At 42.5% G+C, this 13,089-nt stretch overlaps 1 protein-coding gene across 1 annotated transcript; it reads left to right on the top strand.

Annotated features, from left to right (window-relative positions):
* The first annotated feature begins 5,091 nt into the window (after positions 1-5,091).
* On the top strand, positions 5,092-7,732 carry LOC128425486 (piggyBac transposable element-derived protein 4-like). Its single transcript, XM_053412101.1, has 2 exons — positions 5,092-7,022; positions 7,145-7,732. Exons 1-2 carry the CDS (start codon positions 5,592-5,594, stop codon positions 7,568-7,570), a joined length of 1,857 nt encoding a protein of 618 aa, XP_053268076.1. The 5' UTR covers positions 5,092-5,591; the 3' UTR covers positions 7,571-7,732.
* Positions 7,733-13,089: the final 5,357 nt, after the last annotated feature.

Raw genomic sequence — 13,089 nt, 5'->3', positions numbered from 1 at the left:
TGTTGTCATTGACCATTAAGCAGCCACTCACTGGGCCCCTGAAGACTGCTTCAGCTGTGTTGGTGAAATGACTGGAGGCAGAGATGCATGTCTGGGGTGTGGGTCAGCACTAAAACATGAAAGGAAGCTTTTATTCTGAAATAGCTCCCCTACGGCTGTGCCATTGTAACCCCCCCAACCTTACCTGACCTAGCACTACTTATTTGTGATGATGCAATCCCACAGCTCTGTGACAAGTTTTATTATATTTATATTTTTTTAGATTTCCTAGTTTTCATTAGTCTAGTCTTCAAAGATATTTTCTCACTTTACGCATTCATACTATAAGATAATCATAAATAAACCAATATTTAGATCAACTTATACAAGAATTTGTATTTGGTGTTTTAAATATTTATATTATAAATAGCCTTTTCTGAAAAAAACAACTGTTCATCTGGATGAATTATTTAGATCATTGAAACAAAGCTTATTTCTCTTGGATCTGACTTATGTTATATAAAACATGTAAAGCTCTTACTTTCCCTGTGTGGTATAATAGAACATAATGTGTGTCGGCTAATCACAGCTATGATCATGCATCAAAGGTTTGGTGGAGAAGTAAAACGTTGGCCACAGAGGAGCACAGACTGATGCTGAGAGGTCGTGGTCATGGAGGCGGTAGGAGACATTTACCAGGACTTGTTTTTGCCTGCATGCAGATGGCACACTATGTATAACAAGATCCCATGGGCTGTACTATTCAGTAGGGACACATGTGTGTGCATGTGTGTGCATGTTCATCACAGCTGGGTGAGTGTGAAATCAGTGACAGCCAACCAGGCATAAAATATAAGATATTCAAAATAATTCAAGTAAAATCACAAAACAGACATTCTTGATTCATCAGCAATTAGTTATTTAACCTCTGTTCTGGTCTAGTTTCTCTCAATGCATTCCTTGTATTTTATTTTGACAGCCTTATTTACAAACTTATATATGATAACTGATTGATTTGATGGATTGATCATCAGGCCTGTTATAATTCTGTTGTTGGGGCATTTTCTCATTGTTTCAGCATATTCAGCATCATCTGTGTTGAGAATATTATTATTACACTGTTACCAATGTTGGGTATATGTACAAGAATAGGTGCCATTGTCGCAACTGGTATTTTGTCAATTTTAATCATATGTTCCAATCACAACCACAGGCTCAAATCCAGGCTCGGAGAAGGTTTGACAACTACAGCACTTCCATTGCCTTAGTATATTACTGGATTAAGATGCATTCACAGAATATTACCTCACTCACCATATGTCATAGTGAGGTATATCACTTTTAAATTACCCTGCTCTGACAAATTATGTCCACTAGATGTCTCTGGAGACCACAACCGTGTCATTTCACTGAAAATTATGACAGCGCCCACCAGAAGAGAAAACAACAGGCTCATCTCCTGTACTGTCTGTCTGTCTGCAACAAAATCCGTTTCTATTGTATATGTATGCATGTATATGATCAGGTAGAATCAGAAAAAAAACTCCCCATCAGCTAATTCAGGAGGTCATCAGCAGGTTGGTCAGTGGGCATGTGTGAAGATTTTAGTTGAGCTCATTAAAAGTCAAAGGTCATCAACAGAGGGATGGATGTTTACGTTTAGCGCCTTTCATTACTTTATAATCCAAGGAACACAATTAGTCTCGGAACTTATGGCAGCAACTCAATTCAGTGTCTTTGGGTGCACTGGCTGGACTTCTCATAAAGGGATATCCTTCTCAAACTTGTCATGATGGGCCGTACATCACTCAGCAGCTGCTTTGAGATGTCTGATACCCCCCTCCGAAACAAACAGTCTTGTCTCGTGCCCTACAGTTATGTCATGGGTAGTTCCTATTCCTGGTTCGTCCATCCTGCCCAGATGGAAGTCAATGGGTATGACGGTTTTGACCAATTGGCAGCAAAAGCAGATTTCTAGATCAATGATGGATCTGGGATTTTTCTAACTCTGGGGTCGTAAGGTGGCAAACATTTTCACAGAGGGGCCAAATATAGCTCCAACATCCATTCACAATTCATGATCCTGTAAGATGCATATTTAAGTCTTTCCTTGTTTAGTGTTAGATCTACAGCTCTGAGCAAAGCAACACATCATTGAATGTATTTGGAAAAGTGTTCCTTGTTCAAACATACTGTAAACTTCATAACAAAGTGTCAAATGACAGGACAGGGGCACTTCAGGGGCCTAACAAATGCAACAGGTCTGGAAAAGTGAGGGTGCAATCACACAGAAACCATTACAGGATAAAAGGCAAAGAAAGTATTTATTTAAACAAAGCAACACAGGGATCAACAAGGACTCTCAGCGGCACCGAAGAAAAGAACACAAAAAAAACCCACCCCCCCTTTACAGGTGCTTAGCACCCAAAAGTACAGCGGGTGGTGCTCACTCTAACCTGGGGTATTAACATGAAGTAAACCTACGCGTGTGTTATACGTAGAGCCCGGAGTATCTTACCTGTCCTCGCTGTCCCAGTGCGCACAACAAACAAACATTCACAAAGACAAAGACAAAACCAAAAGTAGGCGGGTAACAACTCAAATAATAAAGGCAAAACTAAATCAAGGCACCAGCAAATATCTAAGCTAAACCAAACAAAAACCAACAGCGCTCTGCCACAGCTCCCTCCAAAAAGCCTCCTCTCCTGCTAACAAAACACAAAGAACTATTTAAAGGGTAAGGGTTGATTGTAGATTTGGACCAGGTGTGGTGATTTGTTATTGGACCCAGGTGAGTTGAGCGGCCATGACGCTTCTTCCTCTGTTTCCACTTCGATGACGCTTCCTGCTGAGAGCTCCCCCTTCAGGTCCCTGCAGGCATCACCACTCATCCAGGAGGAGGAGACAAAACAACAACACAAAACAGAACACAATACATGTACACATACAGGACATATAGAACACGGTTCGTAACAACATTACTTACCTCTTACCAAACCAGGAGATTTCAGGAGACCAGCAAGTACACCAAGAGTGAGCCATTACCAAGGAGTGGCTGAGAGCACATGTCTGCCACAACTACCCCCAGGGACCAAGGAGCAGGATTGGCTGAGGTCTTGTGGGACAGAAGGCAGATTAGAGAAGGCAGGGTCATGTGTACAAAGAGCTGTTTAGCAATCATCCTAAAGGCTCCTACAAATAACAACCTGCTTGAGACTATCCTGTTGATTTTTAGAACATTTCTGTCAGTTTAGATAATTCCGAATTGAAAGAGTGAGCTGGCTTATTTTTGCTACATGATTCTGATCTGAAACCAAAAGGTAGAAGGAACAGGTAGGTGGCACCTACCTCTTGCACTCCCTGACACACACATAATCCTCTTGCTCCCAGTGAGTCACTCAACAGTGGACATCTGTCAAGGTGAGTGACCCCGGGACAAATGATTCAATGCTCTGCAAAGGGAACAGCTAGAAACATGTTTGTGCAGTGGCATATCTTGATTTGTCATGATAGCAAGGACACTTTCTTACCTTTTCCTACTTTAAACAGTAAACACGTAGCGTGAGGAAATTCTAAGAGAGTTTCCTTACTTCAGTTGCTTTGTGAAGAAAAAGTCCTATAATGAAACTCATGCAATGCACTTATGCATTTCATGAGCATTTAAAAAAGATATTGATGCCTGAAACAAATGACCGGCACCCATATGCAGGCCTGGATCGAATCAATCCACTCAGCAATGCTTGGACAGTTGACCAGTCCTACATTTAAACATAAGACATGATATTTCTGGCCTCTGGGGTTATAATTCAGACCCTTCAAGTTAAGATCACTCAAAGCTTTAGTGTATGATCCCCATGCTTACAACTATGTGAGGAAACTCAAAGTGGATCTAAACAAACATTTACTGAGCCTCGATGGGAGGGGTTGGGGTTTCAAATTATGCAAATCTCCGTGTTTCGAATTCACCTCACCCTGTCCTCTTGTTGACCTCTCGTCCTCCCCCCTCCTCATGTCCCCACCCTTTCCTCTCCGCACCAGCCTGGACTGATGCAGACACATGCTGCGACTGCTTTGCCAGATGACTGATGACTTATTAGCACATTCACGGCAATGACATCAGCATATTTATTTATTTCACTGACAAAGTATTTTTACACCACCTAATGTAATTTATCTACATCTAACTCTATTCTGGATTGTTTTACAATTAACACTTCCTCCTTGGATTGTTGAGTAAATCAATGATAATTAAACTAACTTAGTGAGCTTGAATTAAAAGTTATATCTGATGTAGTGTCACAGAGAACTAGCAGTCATGTTTATCTACTGATTTTAGATGCCATAACGACTTAACCTTTGTGTCGTGTTCGGGTCAAATCCAGTGTTGCCATAGTTACTTTGAAAAAGTAACTTAGTTACTTTACAAGTTACTTGATTTTAAAAGTAACTAAGTTAGATTACAAGTTACTTGATTTTAAAAGTAACTAAGTTAGATTACAAGTTACTTTATTAGTTACATTCAGCAGCTGCCGACAACAGCCCCGCCGCCTCAACATAAAAATGACAACCGGTTTTGCCAACACTAACTTTATTAGACACCGCCGGAGGTCCCCCCCCCCCCGCGCGAACGGAGGGTTCCCCCAACGGGCGCTGTAGCTGAGGTGATCTGACGGGACCGAAACGCGTCCAGAGTCGCTGCCGCCGACCGCCGTACCCGGTCCCCTCCAACCGGTCCCCGCCTTCCGCAGCGCCGACGGACACCGCCCCGCGGCATACTAGAAGGAAAGCCCCCGCACCGCGGATGAGCACCTCCCCCCCTAAAAAAACGTCGAGGCGTGCCGCACACCGAGCCTCCGGCGGCGTGGTGAGGAGGGCGACGGGGCGACTGCTCCCCCAGCCGCAGGACGTGCCCAGCGGGTTAACCACAAATACCGAAATAGTAACGCAAGGTGACTTGGACAAGTAATTTTAATCTGATTACTGGTTTGGAAATAGTAACGCGTTAGATTACTCGTTACTGAAAAAAGTGGTCAGATTAGAGTAACGCGTTACTAAGTAGCGCGTTACCGGCATCACTGGTCAAATCTGACCGATTTCCATTTCGATCAATCATAAATATTGTGTTTTACATTTTATTGTCTCAAGGGCTTATGATATCCTCCACACTAGGCATTTGAACATTTACAATTGCTGATCACTACTTTCATTGAATTTTGAGTTGTTTAGTCAACTTTGTAACACCTGTGGTGTTCCCGGTCAAAAATGACCGCCATAGGAAATGAATGGGTGACCCTAGATTGTGTTCATTCATCAGATAGTACACAACCACAAATCCACCACCACCACCACACGCACACACAAACACACCTACACGCACACACACACACACACACAAACACACCTACACGCACACACACACACCTACACACACACACACACGCACGCACGCACATACACGCACGCACACACACACACACTCCACCCCACGTGAACCCCTTTCAGACTGACCATGTGTCCTCTCTTTCCCGTGCTTATGTGCCTGTCCCCCTACGTGAACCACACCTTCCAGACTAAACGTGTAACACTTCAAAGTTACCAATTAGGTGTTTGTTATGGGAACCTGGCTCTTTCCCGGGCTAATGTGTCCATCCCCCCACGTGAACCACACTTTCGATACAAAACGTATGATATCTTCTCACAGATCCCCTATATATAGCTTGCTTGTGCATTGCTCTTATTTTACTCTGAACACAATGAGTCGGCGCCCGATCAGACGTTTTTCTGTCAGAGAGGCTCTTGACCTTTTTTTTCAAACTGATGAAGACGGGATTGGAGTTGAACCAGAAATAGAGGAGGATGTTTCAGAAATAGAAGACAACGATCCTGATTTTGATCCAGACCATCATGAGACCGAACAGTCAACATATGGCGAGGAAGAGGCCCCTGAGGAAGAGGCACCTGGGGAAGAGGCCCCTGTGGAAGACACACCTGAGGTGACATTCCAGTCCAAGGATGGCAACTTGCTCTGGTATTCATCCCCCCAGGACAGAGGAGGCAGAACAAGAGGGGAAAATATCATTAGGATGTCACCAGGGCCAACACGGTATGCAACATCTCGTGTGGATGACATCAAGTCCAGCTTCCAACTCTTTTTACCAGAGTCCATTGTGGAAATTATACTGGCGATGACAAACCTGGAAGGTTTGGACCAGGTAGACCTCCAAGCCTACATGGGTCTGTTGATTCTAGCAGGAGTACATCGGTCCAACAATGAGGCTACAAAAAGTCTGTGGGATGCAGAGTCAGGGAGGCCTATATTCCGGTCAACTATGTCCCTGCAACAGTTTCATGTCCTCTCAAGAATTATCAGATTTGATGACAGAGCTACACGACCTTTCCGCTGGCGAGACGACAAACTGGCTGCCATCAGGAACGTTTGGGACAGGTGGGTGGAGCGCCTACCACTGATGTACAATCCAGGCCCTGAGGTGACAGTGGACGAGCGCCTGGTCCCTTTCAGAGGTCGCTGTCCATTCAAACAGTACATCCCAAGCAAACCAGGCAAGTATGGGATCAAGATCTGGGCAGCATGTGATGCCAGGAGCAGCTACGCCTGGAATATGCAGGTTTACACAGGGAAACCTGTTACTGGAAGGCCAGAAAAAAACCAAGGCATGCGTGTTGTGTTGGACATGACAGCCGGTCTCAAGGGGCATAACATCACATGTAATAACTTTTTCACATCACATGGGCTTGGTCAGGAGCTGCTGAAAAGAAAGCTCACCATGGTGGGGACAGTGAGGAAGAACAAGCCTCAATTTCCCCCTGCACTGGTGTCGACCAGAGGGAGAGAGGCACTCTCATCCAAATTTGCTTTCACTGACACACACAGTCTTGTGTCATATTTGCCCAAGAAAAATAAAAATGTCATCCTGATGAGCACTCTACACAAAGACGCCGCTGTCAGCGAAGCAGAGCACAGGAAGCCCCAGATCATCCTGGACTACAACAGAAACAAAGGAGGCGTTGATTGCCTTGATAAGGTAATGTATATTTTCATCTGTCATGCATTTGATTTACTTGTATTCATGTAAAACATTGCATTTTGTGTAAGACAGGTTCAATATTGTTTCCAATCTATTCATTATTGTTTCTTTCATTGCAGCTTACTGGTACATACACCTGCAAGCGAATGACAGCTCGTTGGCCTGTGGCTGTGTTCCACAACATCCTCGATGTGTCTGCATGTAATGCATATGTGGTGTGGACAGCGATCGACCCAGCCTGGAATCAGGGGAAATGTTTCAAGAGGAGACTCTTCCTGGCAGAGCTTGGGAAAGCTTTAGTGACTCCTCTAATTCAACGGCGCCAGCACCTTCCCCGCACACCAGCCTCTTGCAGTCTGGTGAGGAGTCTGCAAGCCCCAGCCACGGCCCTGGCCACTCTCCCCCCAAAACAGGGGCAGAAACGGAAGAGATGCAAGCTATGTGCCCCTAGAGACAATAAGACAAGTCTTACATGTTTCAAATGTGATGCCTACGTTTGCAAGACACACTGTGACCTGATTGCAAAATGCCACTCCTGTATCTGAACACACACACACACACACACACACACACACACACACACACACACACACACACACACACACACACACACACACACACAATGTGTTCATGTTGATGTTCTGATGTTCTGTGAATTTGGTCTCTGTTTTGATTTTTCTACAATAAATGTTAATTTTGGAATACAACTTTCAATTTCTGTGTCTATTCACTGCAGTTATTCATGTAACCAGTAGTCTGAGACATTGTTTACAGGTTAAAAGGGAGTTAAATACAATTTGGTGACGATCAATGGTTTTTGTGTTAATGTAAGGGCAGTTAAAACAGGCCGGTCAAATTTGACCGGGAGCACCAAAGTAAGGGGGGAGAAACGAACACGACACATATTAAAGTAGTAAGGTACTTGTTATTCTGGTAGCAGATGATATGAAACCAGTTAATATCCTCCCTGGTGATTGAAATGTGTCTCTTGTGTTTGTCCTGTAACCCCTCTCTCTCTGCCTCTGTGTCTCTCGCTCTCGCTCTCTATGCCTGGTCTTACTGTGTTTTGCAGGACCTGTCTGTCTGAAGTTTATTCTCAGCTGCTGACGGGGCGGAGGAGTTTTTTTGGGAAGTAGACAAAGACGAATGGGATGGTTGGCATTCCAGACTAGCGTGCACCTATCCGGCTACGAATGTGGGCACCGGCTCACACGAACAGGCACTCGATGAGGGGCAGGGGTTATAATTAGGATATGTTCTGTTTATCTCATATCTGCACACCTGCTTAATAAATGCATTCAAATAACTGTGCAACAATGTGTCATGTTATATATGTGGATATGAAGAGAGTCCCATCATCTTACAATAATCACCTTCTTATGTGACTGGCTCTGTTTGAACGGCTACACAATGGTCTTTCATTGTGGTTAGTGTCCTTGTACCCATTAATCTAACACCATGTTTTTTCTTGTGTTTTCAACACAACTTAACAACTGAGCAGCTTTGACATCTACTTATCTCCTCCCCCTGTCACAGAAGTGAGATCTAGCTTCTCCTGCCAATAGAATGCTTACAAGAAGTGAAAGCTAGAAGATCTGCACCAGTTAAATTCGAAACAATCTGTTAACATTTGAAAATTCTCAATGATTTAAATAAATTTATTAAATGTAGTTTCTTCAGTGTTTATAGGGCCTGCATGATATACATATTTAACCAGTTGGTGGCAGTGTTAGCCTGGATGATTGGATGACTGAAGAAGTAATGACCCCTCAGCTGTTAACACGCTTGCTTCCCTCCTTATTACCTACACACAGTGGCGGTTCTACTTGGAATTGCGCCCCGGGCGAGACCCCCTCCCTCCTTCTGTATTCTTCTGTTGATTCTTTTTATTTTTTTATCTTGCCATTGAAATAGGCCATCACTTCTCAAAATAACTTCATGACTTTGATGCTGTATCTAGACCCACATACATAAATCGATTTTGTATTGTATTGTTAAATGTTAGAATATCAAATTTAATCAAAAGGCGGTTATGTGGGGTGGAACTTCTAGGTCCAACCCTCTTCCTTTGATGTGCGCCGCAGGACGATGTGCAGCGTAGGATGGTGTGCAGCAAGACGATGTGCGCCGATGTGCGCCGCAGGATGATGTGCACAGCAGGGTGAAGTGTGCCATAGAACGATGTGCGCTGCACAATGATGTGCACCGCAAGGACAATGACGATGCACTGATGTGCGCCCCAGGATGATGTGCCTCGCAGGATGATGTGCGCGCAGGATGAAGTGCGCCGCAGGACGATGTGCGATGCACAACGATGTGCGCTGCAGGACAATGTGCGCCTCACGACAATGTACGCTGCACCATGATGTGGGCCGCAGGATGAAGTGCGCCGCAGGACGATGTGCGCTGCACAATGATGTGCGCTGCAGGACAATGTGCGCCCCAGGATGATGTGCGCTGCAGGATGATGTGCGCCGCAGGATGATGTGCGCCGCATGATGAAGTGCACTGCACGATGATACGCCGCAGGACGATGATGTGCGCCGCATGATGAGGTGCGGTGATGATGTGCCCCGCAGGATGATGTGCGCCGCAGAATGAAGTGCGCTGCACGATGATGCGCCGCAGGACGATGTGCGCCGCACAAAGATGTGTGCTACAGGATGAAGTGCGCCACAGGACGATGTGCGCTGCACAATGATGTGCACCGCAGATGTGCGCCGATGTGCGCCGCAGGATGATGTGAGCCACAGGATGATGTGAGCCACAGGATGATGTGCGCTGCAAGATGATGTGCGGTGATGATGTGCGCCGCAGGATGATGTGAGCTACAGGATGATTTGCATGGCAAGATGGATGAAGTGCGCCGCAGAATGATGTGCGCCGCCGGACTATGTGCGCCGCAGGTAAGCAAAACAAATTATTGGGGCCCTTCCTTCACTGTGGATACATATTTGAGAGACAAAGAACTTTCTAAATATATGCTTTAAAAACAATCATGTCTAAATGTATTTCAAACACATATTCAATGTGACTTTATTACATAAGTTTAATGAAAGAGTCACCTTCCATGAATTGTTTTCTACCGATTTGCGTTATTGTGAATAAGTCAAATACTTTGATTTAAAAAAAAGTTTAACTTCTGCATAAATATATAAAACATAAATTGATCAACATTTAATTTTTGTGTAAAAGCAACATGGGAATTTGTTTTCCGAAGTTTGGCATGTCTTGTGCTGTACAATGTTATTTATTTATAAACGCAATATATCTGCAGAATCTGCTATTATCTGATGTACTGATCTTCAGCTAACTAAGTTATTATATGAACTAAAAGCTGTCTAACGAAGTCAACATAATAAGTGAACTTTTAAAATGACTTATTACAAGGATGTTCCGATAAAGAGAAAACTGCTGCACTTTCCCTGACCTTGCCTGAGGAGACGTCATTTCCGAGAAGATGTTTTTTATTACCCTCCCAAAATATTAAGCTGCAGGCTACATTAAGCTGATAATTTATGGGTGGAGTTTCTTTCCTATTTATCAAGTTTTCATTTTGAGAGCTCTTCGTTTCATGTTCAGTTTATCCCTCAAAACCCTGCCCTCTCTCAAGAAGCCCTGCTGCTGCTCAAAAGTGAAATATAGCACTTAAAAAAAATAATCACAAAAGATGACATTAATAAGATCCACTATAAATAATGAACACAGTAGATTTTGTATATGTCTCACAATTAATCAATTAATCTAAAAATAAGCAAAAATTTATAATAATCAATAATAATCAAATAACACAAGCAGTCATTTGAGATTGGATTGAGTAAGTAAACCAAGGACAGCTCTATGGGGCTGAAGGGAAGATGGATAGGTTATTACAAATTGTTATTATAAATATATTTACTACTCATTACATTTCCCGGTGTAATATCATTGTGAAAAGATTAATTAAGTAATACAGCCCCCCTCAGTTTGAATGTGGCTGCTGTGACCTTTTACCAGTGGAAAACCTCTCCATCATCATTAGATATTTGGAGCTGTCTCTCCCAGGATATCAGACAGGATGTAGTGTTGGACTATCGCAGCATTCAAACACATGTGACATGTCCATGCCCAAGTCACAGTGAGGCTTGAATGAATGAGGATTAATCATCTATTGATAAAAACAGATGGATGATTAGCGCAGAGTCACAGCTGGAAATAGAAGGGAAAAGAAAAATGAAGAATGTAAGGAGGGAAGGAGGGAAGGAAGGATGCTGCTTCACAAGCCGGACAACGGCCTACTGCTCCTTTCTTTTTTGTGATAATTCATTTTTTTCTTAAAACGAATTTCAGTAATTCTCTATTCAAAACCACTTTTACCCCCAAATATATCTTACTCCTGGACTTCTTTGGTGATGTTTCTTTATTTTTTCGTAAATATCTCGTCATTTTTACTTTTAATGTTAATAAGATGCTTGGGTTTTTCGGCAAAAGATTAGTTCTTCAAGTCTTTTGAAAAGCCTGCATTTTCAGGCATGTATGAGTGGAGGACCTTCCCAACCGACTTTAGGTGAGTATACATTCTGATGATGAAAACATAAATATAATCATCATTGTTGAAACATGCACACTATTTGTAATTAAGATGATAACATTTTAAGATTAACCCCTTACCCAGAATATTAAAATACTTCAAATACCAAATTATGGCTTGTGTCCAACAGAAATTGTCAGCTTCATTAAATCATCTGAGGAGACAATTATTCAATTAACCACTAGGTGGCCACATTTCTCCATCTAAGATCCCAGGCTTTTTATGACAGACCTACACATGCTACTACATGTTAGGAATATTTGTTGTAAGAGTGTAGAAATGTTGCATTATTTTATTTACGTTTGTATCTTTAAAGGTTTAGTTTGACTGATTTAAGTTAAAGGGCTCTATTGGTAGAAATTTTATATAAAATAATCCTAGTGAGGTTTTCACCAGTGTGTTTCATCTGAATTGTATGAATTATTGTTTGTTTTTTTTAACCCTAGAATGAGCCCTTTATATTTAAATACTTTATAATAACATCGGGAACTGCCTGTCATCTTTTTTTCAGTAGCCCAAACTGGACATAAACTAAAAACTTTTGAGTTCTTATGACAACTGAAGGCTACCACAGGTTCTCTGTCATGTTTGGAAGTGGAGGGTGAGGTGAGGGGTATTCAGCTGCAACATGACACTTCACCACTAGATGTCACTAAATTCAACACACTGAACCTTTAAGTTCAAACCACATGCAAAGTGTAATGGCGATACTCGCATTCGCGTCCGGCTAAAGATGAAGCGTTATTTATACTGAGCAGCCTTAAAAGCTTCTTTTAATGGCTTTATATGAATGTAAACCAGGTCAGTTTCTTATTATAACATGTCTCAGTGATTTGAAACATGCAGGGTATTGGAAAGATTTAAGAGAGGAGAAAGGATGAGATGCTGTTTTTTAAATGTAAAATGTCTCTACACCGGTTCAGACTTAACAAACGGTGTTGCAATCAGTACAGTCCTATAGTCATTGCTATGGAAGTTGCTATAGGAATGCTTGTTAGCCATTTGACATTGTCTTTCTGTGCCCTCCTCTAACGTCCCCTCACTGATGCATGCATAGCTCTCATACTATCCCTCTTTTATAATGTTCACTGTAAAACATTGGCACACACCTATAAAAAGAGTTCTTAGACAGTGACGACAGTTGTTGGCCGGATCCTTTTCCCTTCTTAAAAAACACATATTTACCCTTTATACAGACCCACTTTCCCACTGCACAAACCACTTAATGCTTTTTAGAAGTTTTATTCAGCTTGATGGCGAAAAAGAAAAATGTGTTTATTAGTCATTGTTTGATACAAAACATTTGATACAAAATATTATCAATAACATTCAATAAGATTGATTAATTTGTCACTCTATAAAATATTTCCTCGAGTGTGAGTCACGAGGCTAGGTCAGGAATGTGGGCATAAAGGACAGAGCAGTAACATGCGCTGTTGATTTTCCGTGAATTCTGCCACATTGTACGTATGGATAGGTTTCCAGGGGCAACGG

Source organism: Pleuronectes platessa, chromosome 20 (assembly GCF_947347685.1).
Source record: "Pleuronectes platessa chromosome 20, fPlePla1.1, whole genome shotgun sequence".
Lineage (NCBI taxonomy): Eukaryota > Metazoa > Chordata > Actinopteri > Pleuronectiformes > Pleuronectidae > Pleuronectes > Pleuronectes platessa.
Note: the sequence above shows the minus strand (reverse complement) of the source record. Positions and strands in the feature narration are given on the sequence as shown.

Bases quoted from the DNA above. Each gene is read 5' to 3' on its own strand.
- LOC128425486 (XM_053412101.1), top strand. From the start codon at position 5,592: ATGGGAACCTGGCTCTTTCCCGGGCTAATGTGTCCATCCCCCCACGTG. The intron at 7,023-7,144 runs GTAATGTATATT...CTTTCATTGCAG, and splicing joins GCGTTGATTGCCTTGATAAG to CTTACTGGTACATACACCTG.